We start from the raw sequence: 21164 nt of genomic DNA, 5'->3' as shown, positions 1-21164 counted from the left end.
AAAGATGCAAAGTAGCTATGCAACTCTGTGGCTCTGGACTTATGTTGTGATGTTGTGTACAGTCCATGATCAATGAGCAGATACATGGCCTTCACAAAGTATTCACACGCCTTGACTTATAGGCATGTTGTTGTGTTCCAGCCTGAATTTCAAAATGGATAAAATAGTTTTTTTTTTTTAAATTCACACTGGCCTACACACAATAACCCCATCATGTCAGTGGAATTATGATTTTAGACATAGTTTTACATATTAAAGCTGAAATGTCTTGAGTCAATAAGTATTCAACCCCTCTGTTATGACAAGCCTACATGTGTTTAGAAGTCAAATGTTGCTTAACAAGTCACACTAAGTTGCATGGACTCACTCTGTGTGCAATAATAGTGTTTAACATTATTTTTTGAATTAATACCTCATCTCCGTACCCCACACATACAGTTGTTATCTGTAAAGTCCCTCAGTCGAGCAGTGAATTTAGGGTTCAACCACAGATTCAACCACAAACACCAGGGAGATTTTCCAATGCCTCACAAAGAAGTGAACCTATTGGTAGACATTGAATATCCCTTTGAGCTTGGTGAAGTTATGTATTTCCCTTTTTAGATGGTGCATCAAAGCACCCAGTCACTACACAAATACAGGCGTCCTTCCTAACTCAGAGCAAGGAAACCGTTCAGGGATTTCACCATGAGGCCAATGATGACTTTAAAACAGTTAGAGTTGAATGGCTGTGCTAGGAGAAAACTGAGGATGGGTCAACAACATTGTAGTTACTCCACAATAATAACCTAATTGACAGTGAAAAGAAGGAAGCCTGTACATAGTAAAAATATTCCAAAACATGCATCCTGTTTGCAATAAAGTAATAGTGCCCAAATAATTGCCAAATCAATTCGCTTTTTGTCCTCAATACAAAGTGTTATGTTTAGGGCAAATCCAATACAACACCTTACTGAGTACCACTCTTGTCAACGGGTGTATAGAGGCGAAGTCAGGTGCAGGAGAGTAGAGTGATGTAAACAGGCACACTTTTATTTTAGTTCCAAAAACGAGAGCACTACATAAATCAAACGTGCTCAAAACACGGAACATACCAGAATAAATCCCTAACCTAATGGCTAAAGCTCTGTCGATAAAAATTCCCAGCTGCACCTGAATCAACGAGCGCTTTATGCTTGGAATGTGGGAAAAATTCAGGGAAACAAAACGGCACAAACAGTTGATCAACAGAGGACTCTGGATGAGTGTGGTGCAAACTCACCTGGTGTGACGCCAGAGTGCCCTGCCTGTTGCCTCGACTCCCAGAGGAACCAACACGGCACCGACCAGCAGTGTGTCCTCTGCGGCCACAGATGGCACACGTGATGGCTCCTCCTCCAGTCTCCCTATGAGCAGCCCCTCCTAACACCATGGGCACTGGAGCAGGAGTGCTGGATGATGGAACCGACAGAGCCCCCTCTGGACATCCGCAGGTGACCAGCAGGTTATCCAACCGGATGGACAAATCCACCAGTTGGTCAAAGGAAATGGTGACATCCCTGCAGGCCAGCTCACGTCAGACGTCCTCTCGGAAGCTGCATCGATAGTTGTCGATGAGGGTCCTGTCGTTCCAGCGTGCTCCGGCGGCCAAGGGCCGGAATTCCAGGGCGAAGTCCTGGGCGCTCCTCGTCCCCTGTCTCAAATGGAAGAGCCTCTCCCCGCCGCTCTGCCCTCAGGTGGATGGTCGAAGACGGCCTGGAAGCGACGGGTGAACTCCTCGAAGTGGTCTGACGCCGTGTCTCCTTCTCTCCACATGGCGTTTGCCCACTCCAGCGCTCTTCCTGTGAGGCAGAAGACGAGGGCGGCCACTCTCTCCCCTCCCGAGGGAGCTGGATGCACAGTGGCCAGGTAGAGGTCCAGTTGTAACAAGAATCCCTGGCACTGTGCTGCTGTTCCATCATACTCCCTGGGAGGGAGAGACGCATTCCACTGGAACTCTCTCTGGATGGAACGGGTGGAGACAACCCCGGTTGTGCTGGTCGAGGCACTGGAGAGACTTCCTGTCTCTCCCAGCGGTCCATGGTCTGGACAACGTGATCCATCATGGCACCAAGATGATGTAGCATGGCCGAATGTTCCTGGATGCGCTCCTCGACTCCTCTAACCGGGGTACCTGCTCCTGCTGACTCCATTAGAGGTGTGTAATTCTGTCAACGGGTGTATAGAGGCGAAGTCAGGTGCAGGAGAGTAGAGTGATGTAAACAGGCACACTTTTATTTAGTTCCAAAAACGAGAGCACTACATAAATCAAACACGCTCAAAACACGGAACATACAAGAATAAAGCGCGTAATAAAACACCAAAATAACATGAAACAATTACACACAAAACATGATGGGAAACAGAGGGTTAAATACAAGTAGATTGATTGGGGAAATGAAAAGCAGGTGTGTATGGAAACAAGACAAGACAAATGGATATATGTAAACCAGGTGTGTGGAAACAAGACAAAACAAATGGATATATGAATAATGGAGCGGCGATGGCTAGAAAGCCAGTGACGTCGATCGCAGAATGAACAAGGAGAGGAGCCGACTTCGGCGGAAGTCATGACAACTCTCCATATTTTCAAGCATAGTGGTGGCTGCATCATGTAATGGGTATGCTTGTAATCCTTAATTAAGGATTGGGGAGTTTTTCAGGATAAAAAAAAAATGTAATGCACAGGCAACATCCTAGAGGAAAACTTGGTTCAATCTACTTTCCACCAGATACTGGGAGATGAATTCACCTTTCAGCAGGACAATAACCTAAAACACAAGGCCAAATCTACACTGGACTTGCTTACCAAAAAGACAGTGAATGTTCCTGAGTGGCCGAGTTACAGTTTTGACTTAAATCTACTTGAAAATCTGAAAATGGTTGTCTAACAATGATCAAAAACCAATTTGACAGAGCTTGAAGAATTTTGAAAATAAAAATGGGCAAGTGTTGTACAGTCCAGGTGTGGAAAGAGACTTGCACAGAAAGACTCACAGGCAAAATTGCTACTACAAAGTATAGACTCTGTGGTGTGAATATTTAAGTAAATTAGATATTTCTGTATTTGATTTTCAATAAATTTGCTAAAGTTTCTAAAAACATTTTTTGTCTTTGACATGGTGGGGTATTGTGTGTAGATGGCTGAGAGAGAAAAAATATATTGAATGGATTTTGAATTCAGCCTGTAACAACAAAATGGGGAATAAGTCAAGGCCAGGGGGTGTGAATTCTTTCTGAACGTCCTTTATATAAAGGGATTACCAAATGAGTTAGCCCACCTGTGTCTGAAAGCAGTGGTTTTGGGTATTGTTGAATTCTGAACTCCATATCTCCGATCTGTCTTCAGGTTGTGAAAGGCCTAACCTATCTATGGAGCCTGAAGATTCTTCACAGAGGTCAGTGGTGTGAAAGGTAGTAGATTCTACAGAGGTCAGTGAGGTGAAAGGTAGGAGATTCTACAGAGGTCAGTGAGGTGGAAGGTAGTAGATTCTACAGAGGTCAGTGAGGTGGAAGGTAGTAGATTCTACAGAGGTCAGTGATGTGGAAGGTAGTAGATTCTACAGAGGTCAGTGAGGTGGAAGGTAGTAGATTCTGCAGAGGTCAGTGAGGTGGAAGGTAGTAGATTCTACAGAGGTCAGTGAGGTGAAAGGTAGTAGATTCTACAGAGGTCAGTGAGGTGGAAGGTAGTAGATTCTACAGAGGTCAGTGAGGTGGAAGGTAGTAGATTCTGCAGAGGTCAGTGAGGTGGAAGGTAGTAGATTCTACAGAGGTCAGTGATGTGGAAGGTAGTAGATTCTACAGAGGTCAGTGAGGTGAAAGGTAGTAGATTCTACAGAGGTCAGTGATGTGGAAGGTAGTAGATTTTACAGAGGTCAGTGATGTGGAAGGTAATATATTCTACAGAGGTCAGTGAGGTGAAAGGTAGTAGATTCTACAGAGGTCAGTGAGGTGAAAGGTAGTAGATTCTACAGAGGTCAGTGAGGTGGAAGGTAGTAGATTCTACAGAGGTCAGTGATGTGGAAGGTAGTAGATTCTACAGAGGTCAGTGATGTGGAAGGTAGTAGATTCTACAGAGGTCAGTGATGTGGAAGGTAGGAGATTCTACAGAGGTCAGTGATGTGGAAGGTAGTAGATTCTACAGAGGTCAGTGAGGTGGAAGGTAATATATTCTACAGAGGTCAGTGAGGTGAAAGGTAGTAGATTCTACAGAGGTCAGTGAGGTGAAAGGTAGTAGATTCTACAGAGGTCAGTGATGTGGAAGGTAGTAGATTCTACAGAGGTCAGTGATGTGGAAGGTAGTAGATTCTACAGAGGTCAGTGAGGTGGAAGGTAGTAGATTCTACAGAGGTCAGTGATGTGGAAGGTAGTAGATTCTACAGAGGTCAGTGATGTGGAAGGTAGGAGATTCTACAGAGGTCAGTGAGGTGGAAGGTAGTAGATTCTACAGAGGTCAGTGATGTGGAAGGTAGTAGATTCTACAGAGGTCAGTGATGTGGAAGGTAGTAGATTCTACAGAGGTCAGTGATGTGGATTCTACAGAGGTCAGTGAGGTGAAAGGTAGTAAATTCTACAGAGGTCAGTAATGTGGAAGGTAGTAGATTCTACAGAGGTCAGTGATGTGGATTCTACAGAGGTCAGTGAGGTGAAAGGTAGTAGATTCTACAGAGGTCAGTGATGTGGAAGGTAGTAGATTCTGCAGAGGTCAATGAGGTGGATTCTACAGAGGTCAGTGAGGTGAAAGGTGGTAGATTCTACAGAGGTCAGTGAGGTGGATTCTACAGAGGTCAGTGAGGTGGAAGGTATACGTAGAATATCATGGAAGGAGATAATGTCATGATGCTGTATACAGTACAGATATGTGGTCTTACATTGATCACTTTTGTCACAGGGAATCTTCCTGCGCTTCAGAAAATGTAACTTAGTAGTGTATTCAAGGTTTAAAATGTCTTCTAAAGTTTGTAATTTCCACTTGAAAATGTCAGACTTGATTTGCCCTCCCCCAAAAATGTAGCACAGAAATAATAATCATTTCCTGTTGCTGCAGGATAATCATTTCCTGTTGCTGCAGGATAATCATTTCCTGTTGCTGCAGGATAATCATTTCCTGTTGCTGCAGGATAATCATTTCCTGTTGCTGCAGGATAGTCACTTCCTGTTGCTGCAGGATAATCACTTCCTGTTGCTGCAGGATAATTTTCTTGCTGGGAGAAACTGGTCAAATGAAGATATAACATGAGTACAGTCTGATTGGCTGAGGTAGCAGCTGTTACTGTATGTACTTGTCTCTGTAGACGTCAAGCCTTCCAACATGCTGGTCAACACTAGAGGTCAAGTGAAGCTCTGTGACTTTGGAGTCAGCACGCAGGTACAGTCCCCCGTGTGTGTGTTTATACCTCTGTGTGTGTGTTTATACCTCTGTGTGTGTGTTTATACCTCTGTGTGTGTGTTTATACCTCTGTGTGTGTGTTTATACCTCTGTGTGTGTGTTTATACCTCTGTGTGTGTGTTTATACCTCTGTGTGTGTGTTTATACCTCTGTGTGTGTGTTTATACCTCTGTGTGTGTGTTTATACCTCTGTGTGTGTCTCTCTGTCTGCTTGTGTTTGTGATCTGTTTCTCTCTCTGTGTGTATTGAGACACCAGTGTGTGTCTCGCTCTCTCTCTGTGTGTGTGTGTGTGTGTGTGTGTGTGTGTGTGTGTGTGTGTGTGTGTGTAGTCGACCTGTCAATCTGGACCTATTCATTGTGTCCTCACGACAGTGGAAGCACCTTGAGGGACAGCCTCTCACATTAACTTCCTCACTACCATTGTTCCACAGGCACTCCAAAACATGCACTTGTTATAATTACTACTCACACACACACACACACACACACACACACACACACACACACACACACACACACACACAAACACACAACGCCAAAGCTTCATTGATATGCCTTTGATGGACGTGGCAAGAGCGTGGCTGGGCAGACAATAGCTGAGGTGTGTGTGTGTGCCTGTGTGTCATGTCATTACGTCACCCTGGGACAGCCCTTCCAACTCCCCCAAAGACCCCTGGGAATAACTCCCCCCTACTCTCTCTCACCCTGTCACCCCCACGCCCCAATTTTAATTAATTTTCATCCCTCTCTCCTTGGAGATGTGAAGCAGCGTTGACCCCTGCACAGGCTTCTGAATACAAGCTTTACCTCAACACACACACACACACTGCCCTGTAGGAAGGTCAGTGTCTCTGCCTTCCCTGAGCAGGACCTCCCCTCCAAACACAGGAGCCATCGGGGAACACAATCATTCACTCATTATCACAGCCCTGTCATCCATGGCATGTCCCATTGTGCTCACACACACACTCCGACGTCCCCATGTCCTCATCCTGGTCCCCTGTGAGAGGGCTGGGAACAGACCACAGTAACACTGACGTTTCAATAGATTTGGGTATGTAAGTCACGGAGGGAAAGGAGAAGGAGATGGGAGCTGTACTTAATGTAGGACAAACAGTCTCTGCCATGCCGACTCTTTTGTTTCAGTTATAGCCATCACTATGGCCATCTTGTTTCAGTTATAGCCATCACTATGGCCATCTTGTTTCAGTTATAGCCATCACTATGGCCATCTTGTTTCAGTTATATCCATCACTATGGCCATCTTGTTTCAGTTATAGCCATCACTATGGCCATCTTGTTTAAGTTATAGCCATCACTATGGCCATCTTGTTTCAGTTATAGCCATCACTATGGCCATCTTGTTTCAGTTATAGCCATCACTATGGCCATCTTGTTTCAGTTATAGCCATCACTATGGCCATCTTGTTTCAGTTATAGCCATCACTATGGCCATCTTGTTTCAGTTATAGCCATCACTATGGCCATCTTGTTTCAGTTATAGCCATCACTATGGCCATCTTGTTTCAGTTATAGCCATCACTATGGCCATCTTGTTTCAGTTATAGCCATCACTATGGCCATCTTGTTTCAGTTAGCCATCTTGTTTCAGTTATATCCACCTCGTTTCAGTTATGGCCATCTTGTTTCAGTTATATCCATCTTGTTTCAGTTATGGCCATCTTGTTTCAGTTATATCCATCTTGTTTCAGTTATGGCCATCTTGTTTCAGTTATATCCATCTTGTTTCAGTTATGGCCATCTTGTTTCAGTTATAATCATCTTGTTTCAGTTATAGTCATCTTGTTTCAGTTATAATCATCTTGTTTCAGTTATGGCCATCTTGTTTCAGTTATAATCATCTTGTTTCAGTTATAATCATCTTGTTTCAGTTATAGCCATCACTATGGTCACCTTGTTTCAGTTATAATCATCCTGTTTCAGTTATAGCCATCACTATGGTCACCTTGTTTCAGTTATAGTCATCTTGTTTCAGTTATAGCCATCACTATGGCCACCTTGTTTCAGTTATAATCATCTTGTTTCAGTTATAATCATCTTGTTTCAGTTATAGTCATCTTGTTTCAGTTATGGCCATCTTGTTTCAGTTATAATCATCTTGTTTCAGTTATAATCATCTTGTTTCAGTTATAGCCATCACTATGGTCACCTTGTTTCAGTTATAATCATCTTGTTTCAGTTATAGTCATCTTGTTTCAGTTATAATCATCTTGTTTCAGTTATAGTCATCTTGTTTCAGTTATGGCCATCTTGTTTCAGTTATAATCATCTTGTTTCAGTTATAATCATCTTGTTTCAGTTATAATCATCTTGTTTCAGTTATAATCATCTTGTTTCAGTTATAATCATCTTGTTTCAGTTATAGTCATCTTGTTTCAGTTATAGCCATCACTATGGTCATCTTGTTTCAGTTATAGCCATCACTATGGTCACCTTGTTTCAGTTATAATCATCTTGTTTCAGTTATAGTCATCTTGTTTCAGTTATAATCATCTTGTTTCAGTTATAATCATCTTGTTTCAGTTATAGTCATCTTGTTTCAGTTATAATCATCTTGTTTCAGTTATAATCATCTTGTTTCAGTTATAATCATCTTGTTTCAGTTATAGCCATCACTATGGTCATCTTGTTTCAGTTATAGCCATCACTATGGTCACCTTGTTTCAGTTATAATCATCTTGTTTCAGTTATAGTCATCTTGTTTCAGTTATAATCATCTTGTTTCAGTTATAATCATCTTGTTTCAGTTATGGCCATCTTGTTTCAGTTATAATCATCTTGTTTCAGTTATAATCATCTTGTTTCAGTTATAGCCATCACTATGGTCATCTTGTTTCAGTTATAGTCATCTTGTTTCAGTTATGGCCATCTTGTTTCAGTTATAGTCATCTTGTTTCAGTTATAGTCATCTTGTTTCAGTTATGGCCATCTTGTTTCAGTTATAGTCATCTTGTTTCAGTTATGGCCACCTTGTTTCAGTTATAGCCATCACTATGGTCATCTTGTTTCAGTTATAGCCATCACTATGGTCACCTTGTTTCAGTTATAATCATCTTGTTTCAGTTATAGTCATCTTGTTTCAGTTATAGTCATCTTGTTTCAGTTATAGCCATCACTATGGTCATCTTGTTTCAGTTATAGCCATCACTATGGTCACCTTGTTTCAGTTATAATCATCTTGTTTCAGTTATAATCATCTTGTTTCAGTTATAGTCATCTTGTTTCAGTTATAGCCATCACTATGGCCACCTTGTTATACCTTGTTAGACAGTAAAATAATAGCATGTTATGTTTTGTAATGTAATGATGCCATTTATATACAGTGTAATGTGAAGTGTACAGTTCCCATAAACAAATCAGTTTGCTGGTTTGACATAATTTGGACAGAACTGAAGGACCTTTAACAGTATGGTACAGTCTGTCCTCATGTCAAACAGTTGGACAGAATTGAAGGACCTTTAACAGTCTGTCCTCATGTCAAACAGTTGGACAGAACTGAAGGACCTTTAACAGAATGGTACAGTCTGTCCTCATGTCAAACAGTTGGACAGAATTGAAGGACCTTTAACAGTATGGTACAGTCTGTCCTCATGAGAAACAGTTGGACAGAATTGAAGGACCTTTAACAGTACGGTACAGTCTGTCCTCATGTTAAACAGTTGGACAGAATTGAAGGACCTTTAACAGTATGGTACAGTCTGTCCTCATGAGAAACAGTTGGACAGAATTGAAGGACCTTTAACAGTACGGTACAGTCTGTCCTCATGTCAAACAGTTGGACAGAATTGAAGGACCTTTAACAGTATGGTACAGTCTGTCCTCATGAGAAACAGTTGGACAGAATTGAAGGACCTTTAACAGTACGGTACAGTCTGTCCTCATGTTAAACAGTTGGACAGAATTGAAGGACCTTTAACAGTATGGTACAGTCTGTCCTCATGTTAAACAGTTGGACAGAACTGAAGGACCTTTAACAGTACGGTACAGTCTGTCCTCATGTCAAACAGTTGGACAGATCGACTGGAAGGCCAAAGTAAAAACACAAGTATTTTGCTCAGCCGATTGTTACTGAGGGAAAGAAAGAAACCCATTCACCCATCTACAGTTGATCAATCTAACCTCTTTTGTTTGCAGTTGGTGAATTCCATCGCCAAGACGTATGTGGGAACTAACGCCTACATGGCAGTAAGTAGACCTAATAGGAATAGATTTTGGTGGTGGTTGGACATCTTGGTGAAAGAGGCTCTGTGTGTTGTTTTGGGGGTCCAGCCTTGAAAATGTGGTAGGAGAAACATTGACAGGACACATCTGATCATGCAGTAACCACAAATGGCTCAGTTGAACACACTATAGCGTAACACAATCAAATTTCGTACATCTCAAGTCAACCACAGCATAACTCATCTGACTCCCTTGTTTGTACCCTGCAGCCGGAGAGGATATCTGGGGAGCAGTATGGTATCCATTCAGACGTCTGGAGCGTGGGCATCTCCTTCATGGAGGTGAGTGCAGAGTGCAGGTGTCTGTGTGTGTCTGTGATTGCAGAGTGCAGGTGTCTGTGTGTGTGTCTGTGATTGCAGAGGGCAGGTGTCTGTGTGTCTGTCTGTGATTGCAGAGTGCAGGTGTCTGTGTGTGTGTCTGTGATTGCAGAGTGCAGGTGTTTCTGTGTGTCTGTGATTGCAGAGTGCAGGTGTTTCTGTGTGTCTATGTGTCTGTGATTGCAGGTGTCTGTGTGTGTCTATGTGTCTGTGATTGCAGAGTGCAGGTGTCTGTGTGTGTGTCTGTGATTGCAGAGTGCAGGTGTCTGTGTGTGTCTGTGATTGCAGAGTGCAGGTGTCTGTGTGTCTGTGATTGCAGAGTGCAGGTGTTTGTGTGTGTGTCTGTGATTGCAGAGTGCAGGTGTTTCTGTGTGTCTGTGATTGCAGAGTGCAGGTGTCTGTGTGTGTCTGTGATTGCAGAGTGCAGGTGTCTGTGTGTGTGTCTGTGATTGCAGAGTGCAGATGTTTCTGTGTGTCTGTGATTGCAGAGTGCAGGTGTTTGTGTGTGTGTCTGTGATTGCAGAGTGCAGGTGTTTCTGTGTGTCTGTGATTGCAGAGTGCAGGTGTTTCTGTGTGTCTGTGATTGCAGAGTGCAGGTGTGTCTGTGATTGTAGAGTGCAGGTGTTTCTGTGTGTCTGTGATTGCAGAGTGCAGGTGTTTGTGTGTGTCTGTGAGTGCAGGTGTGTCTGTGATTGTAGAGTGCAGGTGTGTCTGTGTGTCTGATTGTAGAGTGCAGGTGTGTCTGTGATTGCAGAGTGCAGGTGTTTGTGTGTGTCTGTGATTGCAGAGTGCAGGTGTTTGTGTGTGTCTATGAGTGCAGGTGTGTCTGTCTGTGATTGTAGAGTGCAGGTGTTTGTGTGTGTCTGTGATTGCAGAGTGCAGGTGTGTCTGTGATTGTAGAGTGCAGGTGTGTGTGTGTCTGTGATTGCAGAGTGCAGGTGTTTGTGTGTGTCTGTGATTGCAGAGTGCAGGTGTTTGTGTGTCTGTGTGTCTGTGATTGCAGAGTGCAGGTGTTTGTGTGTCTGTGTGTCTGTGATTGCAGAGTGCAGGTGTTTGTGTGTCTGTGTGTCTGTGATTGTGATTGCAGAGTGCAGGTGTTTGTGTGTCTGTGTGTCTGTGATTGCAGGTGTCTGTGTGTGTGTCTGTGATTGCAGAGTGCAGGTGTTTGTGTGTCTGCGTGTCTGTGATTGCAGAGTGCAGGTGTCTGTGTGTGTGTCTGTGATTGCAGAGTGCAGGTGTCTGTGTGTGTGTCTGTGATTGCAGAGTGCAGGTGTCTGTGTGTCTGTGATTGTGATTGCAGAGTGCAGGTGTTTGTGTGTGTCTGTGATTGTGATTGCAGAGTGCAGGTGTTTGTGTGTGTCTGTGATTGCAGAGTGCAGGTGTTTGTGTGTCTGTGTGTCTGTGATTGCAGAGTGCATGTGTTTGTGTGTCTGTGTGTCTGTGTGTGTGTGTGTGTGTGTCTGTGAGTGCAGGTGTGTGTGTGTGTGTGTGTCAAGGGGCTCCATTTTAGAATAGTGTTTTTATTTCAGTACTACATTTGGCCAGGCCCTGTCGTCCCCATTGACACCTATTGATTCTCAATGTATTCCCGTCAAGGACTCCTATTTCCACAGCTCTGACAAACGCTTTACCCTCTCTGGCCTCTACACTGTTTGTCAATACTGTTGAATATTATCACCGTTGTAACCGTAACGGATGGGGCTGCGGAAAATACAAGTCTGTCTGAATTATCGACACAATCTCAGTTTGATCAAGATAGAGTTTTCTCGCCACAGGATCAAAGCCCTCTCCTCTTTGTGAATCGTTAGTGTGAGAGAGAGAGAACCATACAGGTAAGTGTGCATTAGTCTAAATGAAACGGCTTTTAAACTCTCCTCTTCATTTGGATTAATCTGCCGTGGCTAGCAGTCGGTCCACGTTCAAGGCCAGCATGGGTCTCCTCGTGTATTGACATCGTCGTAATAACGTGATGGCGCCGACATCATCAGAGATAAAAACCAAGATTAAAGACGCCAGACAAAGTGAATTGCCAAATGTCAGGAGCGGGTTGGATATTTTCCGGTGTAGTCATACATCACATGAATTTATCCCTCCATCGTTCCAACCTCTCTGCTTCTCTCTCTGTGCTGTTCTCGGCGGGGGGGGGGGGGGTTGCAGGGGGTGTTATTAACTAATAGCCGATGTTCTTTGAGGAAGGGGGTTATTCGACGGGGGCGCACTGAGCCCCTCTCAAAGACTGGCCTCTCTAATCTGGAACACGCTTCAGCTAGTCTCCCTCCGTGAGGAGATTAGACCACCTATGAACTCCTATTTCCACGCGTTTCCACCACAGTCCTAAAACAAATCCAGTGTGCTTCAACCACATTTAAACTGATAGGGACTTCATATTCCTGATAGTTCCTGTAGACCTGTTTATTAAACTTCCTCCCCTTTCTAATACCTGTCCAATAATCACTTATGTCTTTTTATATATATATATTTCTGGCATTTTTGTTTATATATGTATGTGTATATATTTGTATTTTTACACACACACACATATATATAAAAAAGAAAAATATATATATATATGTGTTTGTATTTTTGTGTGTGTGTGTATATATATATATATATATATATATATATATATATATATATACATATATATATACAAATGATTAGACAAGACTGTAACTACCAATTGGATACCACGGAATTGGGGAGAAAGGGGTAAAAATACATACATATACATATATGCACATATATACATATATATATATATATATATATATATATACACACACATGTATTTTTACCCCTTTTTCTCCCCAATTTCACACAACCCAACCAAGCCGCACTGCTTCTTGACACAATGCCCACTTAACCCGGAAGCCAGCCGCACCAATGTGTCGCAGGAAACACTGTACACCTGGCGACCATGTCAGCGTGCACTGCGCCCGGCACGCCCCAGGAGTCGCTAGAGCGCGATGGGACAAGGATATCCCTGCCGGTCAAACCCTCCCCTAACCCGGACGACGCTGGGCCAAATGTGCGCCGCCCCATGGGTCTCCCGACCGCGGCCGGCTGCGACAGAGCCTGGACTCGAACCCAGAAACTCTAGTGGCACAGCTAGCACTGAGATGCAGAGCATTAGACCACAGCTAGCACTGAGATGCAGATCCTTAGACCACAGCTAGCACTGAGATGCAGAGCCTCAGACTACAGCTAGCACTGAGATGCAGAGCCTTAGACCACAGCTAACACTGAGATGCAGAGCCTTAGACCACAGCTAGCACTGAGATGCAGAGCCTCAGACCACAGCTAGCACTGAGATGCAGAGCCTCAGACCACAGCTAGCACTGAGATGCAGAGCCTCAGACCACAGCTAGCACTGAGACGCAGAGCCTCAGACCACAGCTAACACTGAGATGCAGAGCCTCAGACCACAGCTAACATTGAGATGCAGAGCCTCAGACCACAGCTAGCACTGAGATGCAGAGCCTCAGACCACAGCTAGCACTGAGACGCAGAGCCTCAGACCACAGCTAACACTGACATGCAGAGCCTCAGACCACAGCTAGCGCTGAGATGCAGAGCCTTAAACCACAGCTAACACTGAGATGCAGAGCCTCAGACCACAGCTAGCGCTGAGATGCAGAGCCTTAGACCACAGCTAGCACTGAGATGCAGAGCCTTAGACCACAGCTAGCACTGAGATGCAGAGCCTTAGACCACAGCTAGCACTGAGATGCAGAGCCTTAGACCACAGCTAGCACTGAGATGCAGAGCCTTAGACCACAGCTAGCACTGAGATGCAGAGCCTTAGACCACAGCTAGCACTGAGATGCAGAGCCTCAGACCACTGCACCAGTCAGGAGGCCCCTGTAACAGAGCTGTTGATAGTCCCGGTAGGCCTGTTTATTATTTTCGCAGCCTTTGCCGTTACCCTTATTGTCGTGTTTTTCTCTTTCTACAGTTGGCACTGGGCGCTTTCCCCTATCCACAGGTGAGTCCCTTCCTCACTACATTCCATTCACATGGCTTCATGTTTAGCTATGTAGAAGCCACACAGTAGGGTGTCATGACAACATGTGGTCATAGGGTCTTTCTCACTCCCTTAATTCTGTTTGTGATGTCACTGGTGGTCCCATAGTGACTCTTATCCATTCTCCATGTTGACCCTACTCCTACAATCCTGCTCATCTTCAAATGTAATTGCTGAGCCACAGAAGAGGTCTGCTGAATCCCATCAGCTCTTTAATTAGGCCCAAATGAGGGCTTAGAGCCATAATCCTCCTCTGAGCATGCTGAACTTGGTTACCTCGCCTGACTGGCTGCACGGCGGCCATCTTGGAAAGCCATGTGGATGGTGGCTGTAATGGTGGTTATTGAGTGGATTCTTTGAGTGTTGTTTATGATGTGTCACTGGACCAAAAGGTCTTCTCACTTGATCAAGAGTGACCTTTCTGAAAGGTCACCTGGCTTTGTGACATCTACTTTATCCATTGTGTGCTTCATCTACTCCGACTTACTTTCCATTATTCATTCTTCTGAGAGGAAAATGGAATGACAAGACAAAATGGCTACTGAGTATGTAGAACTTTCTATAAACCTCCAAACAACCATAAAATAATGTGATGTAGGTTTTAAAAATAATTGTTTTGTGAAAGGAATGTTCTGGAGTCAGGTACCTCAATTATTGTCCCAAAATTAATACATGTGTGTCCTTTCTACATAAAGGGTCCCATGTTTCTCAGTTGGCAGAGGAAGGCGCTTATAACGCCAGGTTGTGGGTTCGATTCCCACGTGGGACCAGTACAACCACAAAAGTATGAAAATGTCTGAACTCACTAATGTAAGTCGCTCTAGATAAGAGCATCTGCTAAATGACTAACATGTAAGTCTCTCTGGATAAGAGTGTCTGCTAAATGACTAACATGTAAGTCTCTCTGGATAAGAGTGTCTGCTAAATGACTAACATGTAAGTCTCTCTGGATAAGAGTGTCTGCTAAATGACTAACATGTAAGTCTCTCTGGATAAGAGTGTCTGCTAAATGACTAACATGTAAGTCTCTCTGGATAAGAGTGTCTGCTAAATGACTAACATGTAAGTCTCTCTAGATAAGAGCATCTGCTAAATGACTAACATGTAAGTCGCTCTAGATAAGAGCATCTGCTAAATGACTAACATGTAAGTCTCTCTGGATAAGAGTGTCTGCTAAATGACTAACATGTAAGTCTCTCTGGATAAGAGTGTCTGCTAAATGACTAACATGTAAGTCTCTCTGGATAAGAGTGTCTGCTAAATGACTAACATGTAAGTCTCTCTAGATAAGAGCGTCTGCTAAATGACTAACATGTAAGTCTCTCTGGATAAGAGTGTCTGCTAAATGACTAACATGTAAGTCTCTCTAGATAAGAGTGTCTGCTAAATGACTAACATGTAAGTCTCTCTAGATAAGAGCGTCTGCTAAATGACTAACATGTAAGTCTCTCTGGATAAGAGTGTCTGCTAAATGACTAACATGTAAGTCTCTCTGGATAAGAGTGTCTGCTAAATGACTAACATGTAAGTCTCTCTAGATAAGAGTGTCTGCTAAATGACTAACATGTAAGTCTCTCTAGATAAGAGCGTCTGCTAAATGACTAACATGTAAGTCTCTCTGGATAAGAGTGTCTGCTAAATGACTAACATGTAAGTCTCTCTGGATAAGAGTGTCTGCTAAATGACTAACATGTAAGTCTCTCTGGATAAGAGTGTCTGCTAAATGACTAACATGTAAGTCTCTCTAGATAAGAGCGTCTGCTAAATGACTAACATGTAAGTCTCTCTAGATAAGAGCGTCTGCTAAATGACTAACATGTAAGTCTCTCTGGATAAGAGTGTCTGCTAAATGACTAACATGTAAGTCTCTCTGGATAAGAGTGTCTGCTAAATGACTAACATGTAAGTCTCTCTAGATAAGAGCGTCTGCTAAATGACTAACATGTAAGTCTCTCTAGATAAGAGCGTCTGCTAAATGACTAACATGTAAGTCTCTCTAGATAAGAGCGTCTGCTAAATGACTAACATGTAAGTCTCTCTGGATAAGAGTGTCTGCTAAATGACTAACATGTAAGTCTCTCTGGATAAGAGTGTCTGCTAAATGACTAACATGTAAGTCTCTCTGGATAAGAGCGTCTGCTAAATGACTAACATGTAAGTCTCTCTGGATAAGAGTGTCTGCTAAATGACTAACATGTAAGTCTCTCTAGATAAGAGTGTCTGCTAAATGACTAACATGTCAAATGTAAAGAAAGCATCAATCAGCAGTTGAAACAATAACGCGTTTACCTCGCACCTCTTTCTATAAACAGAGAAATCTAACCACTGTTACATCCATAACTCTGTCTGTGAATTTAAGGACTGACCTATCAAAATGATAGTTTGAATAATGAGGTTTTATAGTGTTTATTTACAAACATTGGAGCAAAACAAGCTTACGTTGGGATCAGATGGGGAAGGACAGTTGAACTAAGCTCGTGAGACATTTCTAGGTTATATTCTCCACCAATCAGTCAGTCACATCATTCATTTAAAGTCCCAAAAATGGATGCAGCAACTGTATATTGTTTTAAAAAGGACATGAAGTTCTACAACGCACTTTTCAGGTCCATGTCTCCATGTCCCCATCCATCAACCGCTGCTAAGGCAATACGGTGTGACTTTTTAATCGTCAACACCACTTCCTCTTTACATTTCTCATGCTCAAGAACAAGATATATATATATATTTATAAGTCAAATGTCGATGCACTGTCCCATTTTAATATGTGACTCCTAAGGTACACAGTTTCCAAGCGGTGAAATCTAAACTCCGTGGAGGCTGATTTTAAAGGAGCCCAGTGGGCTAAAGCAGAGCGCTAGTACCATTAGTCCAAGCTCTGCGCTGGTGACCACTTTGTTTCCCAGTGCTAATTAACCCAACAGGCGTGCTGCGAACCAATCTAATGAACATTACTCACGGCTACCATGACCGTCGGCCTGTGGATGGCCTGGAACACCCAAATAAGACTGGAGGGAGACCATAGCACTGACGGACTGAAACTGGGATATGATGCCAAGTGTATCATTGGTTGTGAATCTATTCAGTAGCTATAAGATACCGTAGCTGCATGTCCAGAAGAGGAATTGTCTAGGTTCTGTGGCATTGTTTATAATGTTTAGTACGCAGAGTAAGACCTGTGAATTAGGATAGTTGTGATAGTTATCCCTAGATGTGTTTCTGTAGGGGCTTTGCAATAAATGGATGTCTTGAAGAGAATAATTAAGAGGATATAAGCCCTCTACACAGTGATTAAGCTGCATAGTGAATCCGTTTTGTTAATACTAGTCCTGGAGACATGGGAAATACTAAACTTGTTTTGAGGCGACCAGTCAAACGTGTGTTTGTGCCCCCTGTGTTCATCCTGCTGTGATGACGTACATGAGGTCTCCATGGTTATTGTGTGTGTTGCCTCAGGCAGGTCTCATTTCGGAGTGCTGCCACTCTTATCTTCAGCAGTGTCTATTAACGTGGCCATTATCATGTTAATCGCCAATGTATGATTACATACAATAATGAATGCCTCACAGTCTCACACACACACACACACGGTTTTTGAATAAGAAGCAGAGAGATGTGGGCTTGTCTGTTCTTCTCTGGTATTTACATATCCACCATTTTGTATGGAAGAGAGCATCATTCACAGCATCTTCATGCTTCTTTTTAATAGGCATGAGACCTCTGGTAACACTTTAATATCTCCAATGTATTGAATCCAATCTATAACAGTCTGTCTGCCTGTATACTTCCACCAGAACCTGATTCTTAAATTAGCCTAAATAACCAGAGGAAGAAAAAAGACAAACTTGTTCTTTACAAATGGAGCCATAGGCGTTGTGGTGGAGCGTTGAATGTTTTCACACCCTATTAATTTATTTATTCTTCCTCTCTCTCCCCGTCTTTCACTGTTTCCCCCCCTCTCTCTCTCTCTCTCTCTCTCTCTCTTTCTCTCTTCCTCATTCTCTCTCTCTCTCTTCCTCATTCTCTCTCTCTCTCTCTATCTCTCACTGTTCCCCCCCTCTCTCTCTCTCTCTCTCTCTCTCTCTCTCTCTCTCTCTCTCTCTCTCTCTCACTGTTTCCCCCTCTCTCTCTCTCTCTCTCTCTCTCTCTCTCTCTTCCTCATTCTCTCTCTCTCTCTCTATCTCTCACTGTTCCCCCCCTCTCTCTCTCTCTCTCTCTCTCTCTCTCTCTCTCTCTCACTGTTTCCCGCTCTCTCTCTCTCTCTCTCTCTCTCTGTCTCTGTCTCTCTCTCTGTCTCTCTCTCTCGCTCTCTCTCTCTCGCTCTCTCTCTCTCTCTCTCTCTCACACTGTTTCCCCCGCTCTTGCTTTCCCATCCTCTCTCGCTCTCTCGCTCTCTCGCTCTCTCTCTCTCTCTCTCTCTCACACACAGTTTCCCCTGCTCTTGCTTTCCCATCCTCTCTCTCTCTCTCACTGTTTCTCCCTCTTTCTCTCTCTCTCTCTCTCTCTCTCTCTCTCTCTCTCACACTGTTTCTCCCTCTCTCTCTCTCTCTCACTCTCTCTCTCTCACACAGTTTCCCCCGCTCTTGCTTTCCCATCCTCTCTCTCTCTCTCTCCCCTTCTATCTTCCCTACATATGGAATTTAAAGCTACACCAAGAGACAGTGTGTGCGCCAGGGAGATCTCCCGCTGCCAGTGCTCTCCTCATCTCTCTGTTAATTTTCCCTGCTCCATATGGCGTTACAGACAGTTCACCTGCAGGCTGTAGCAGAGCCCTGGTAGAACGGGTAGAGTGGCGGCCGAGCGCCGCTCGGCTTCATCTCGCCAGGCGCAGCCGGCGAACGTCCTCGGGCCCAGGCTGTCAGCTGTCTGTGCAGAAGCCCCCTGTGCTATCACCCTCCACGGTCCACCCGACTGTGGCAGCAACACAAATAGAGAGAATGGAATCAATTGTAAGCACCTGAGATTTGCTCAGGATAGGTGGTTTTGGGAGAATGGGGTCAGTGTTTTGGGTGGGATGTGGGTGGATTTGAAGGGCAGAGGGGTGCTTTTTGTTTTTGGAAAGAGCTGCTGTGACGCTGTAAGGGGGCCTCTGTACTCACCCTTTCCATGTTGAGTGTGTGTGTGTGTGTGTGTGTGTGTGTGTGTGTGTGTGTGTGTGTGTGTGTGTGTACTATACGAGTTGCCTGGAGTATGGGTTAACAGTAACAGTGGGGGGCGGAGGTGGCGATAACAGAACACACGCCATGGCGTTTTCATCCTGTGTTTGTCATTGATTAGAGACGGCCTCTTTAATTCCTCCTCACCCCATGTTGTGATCCATTTGCATTCGTTGTGAGAGTTAATGGAGTTTTCTCATGGCTCTGAAAGTCTTTGAAGACAGCAGACTGGATGTGATGTGTATACAGCCGCCGGGGCAGCGCCCCCCCTGATTGATTTGGGCCCTTTTCCTCATCTCCATTTTAAATTGTTCCGCAGAAGAAGAAGAAGAAGAAGAAGAACAGGAAGTAGTTCAAATATGTTTGATGGTGTTGTTATGAAGGGATCACATAAACATGTCAAACTGTAGAGGGATTTAACAGATCAGTGATTGCACTCCCAAGTATTGAGTAATGTACACTCTTTTGACACCATCCCCATATTGCGTTGTGACGCGGGGACTTTCATATGATGAAGTATCACATTTTCCAAACATGTTGAATGCTTTATGCAGAGGCCTCATTCACCCCTTGTCTGTGAACGTTTTGTACTTCTTGATGCTCTAGCTATTGCTCCCCTCAACCCTGGAACATCTGCCTTTCAGATCAACACAGCTGTTAACATCTAGAGAAATGGGAGACCGATGGCGGTATTGAGTGTTTCAATACAGTACCGTCTCCCTGTCTGTAGACTGAGAGAACAGCTTCTACATGATGACTGAGTAGGAATACCACCGTCTCCCTGTCTGTAGACTGAGAGAACAACTTCTACGTGATGACTGAGTAGGAATACCATTGTCTCCCTGTCTGTAGACTGAGAGAACAACTTCTACATGATGACTGAGTAGGAATACCATTGTCTCCCTGTCTGTAGACTGTGCTGCAGATCTGAGAGAACAGCTTCTACCTGATGACTGAGTAGGAATACCACCGCCTCCCTGTCTGTAGACTGAGAGAACAGGTTCTACATGATGACTGAGATGACTGAGTAGGAATACCATTCTCCCTTTCTGTAGACTGTGAGAACAGCTTCTACCTGATGACTGAGTATGAATACCATTGTCTCCCTGTCTGTAGACTGAGAGAACAACTTCTACCTGATGACTGAGTAGGAAAACCATCGTCTCCCTGTCTGTAGACTGAGAGAACAACTTCTACATGATGACTGAGTAGGAATACCATCGTCTCCCTGTCTGTAGACTGAGAGAACAACTTCTACATGATGACTGAGTAGGAATACCACCGTCTCCCTGTCTGTAGACTGAGAGAACAACTTCTACATGATGACTGAGTAGGAATACCATTGTCTCCCTGTCTGTAGACTGAGAGAACAGTTTCTACATGATGACTGAGTAGGAATACCATTGTCTCCCTGTCTGTAGACTGTGAGAACAGCTTCTACCTGATGACTGAGTAGGAATACCATTGTCTCCCTTTCTGTAGACTGTGAGAACAGCTTCTACATGATGACTGAGATGACTGAGTAGGAATACCATTCTCCCTTTCTGTAGACTGTGAGAACAGCTTCTACCTGATGACTGAGTAGGAATACCATTGCTTATAACCAAATCTGTCTATTCTGTTGTGATTGATGACTGTGATGAAACGAGGGAGTTTCATTGAGTTGACCTCGAGTGTCCATCCATTGCCTCTGAAATGTTGTTCCCTCAGAAGTATTGGAGTCCATTTTGAAACCAAGACTTTAAAAAAATCCATATTTTTGCCTCTACTCTTATTTGGGGTTATTGTTCATGATTAGAGTTGTTTTAACCTGAATGTGAAACACAGAACACTGTTGTTTTCCTCTGCAGGATTCAGTCTCCAGTTTGTTGTCCACAGTAGTCGTCATTTTCAAACCAACTCTGTATCAGAAACAACAAGGGACTCATTGAAAGGTTAATGTATTGTTAGACCGTAATCATCATATGAAGCGCTGATTACCCCCAGGACAAATATATATATACTACGTTGTGATGTG

At 43.7% G+C, this 21164-nt stretch overlaps 1 protein-coding gene across 2 annotated transcripts in view; it reads left to right on the top strand.

Annotated features, from left to right (window-relative positions):
• LOC110526789 (dual specificity mitogen-activated protein kinase kinase 5) overlaps positions 1-21164 on the top strand; it is a 137025-nt gene that overhangs the window by 65257 nt on the left and 50604 nt on the right. For both annotated transcript variants that reach the window (XM_036981434.1, XM_036981433.1), the window contains exons 13-17: positions 3368-3416; positions 5313-5386; positions 9564-9614; positions 9860-9931; positions 13923-13952. In XM_036981434.1, coding sequence (XP_036837329.1) covers positions 3368-3416; positions 5313-5386; positions 9564-9614; positions 9860-9931; positions 13923-13952 — 276 coding nt within the window. The remainder of the gene's footprint in view (positions 1-3367; positions 3417-5312; positions 5387-9563; positions 9615-9859; positions 9932-13922; positions 13953-21164) is intronic.

This window comes from Oncorhynchus mykiss, chromosome 6 (assembly GCF_013265735.2).
Source record: "Oncorhynchus mykiss isolate Arlee chromosome 6, USDA_OmykA_1.1, whole genome shotgun sequence".
NCBI lineage: Eukaryota > Metazoa > Chordata > Actinopteri > Salmoniformes > Salmonidae > Oncorhynchus > Oncorhynchus mykiss.
This window is presented reverse-complemented; position numbering and strand designations above follow the sequence as displayed.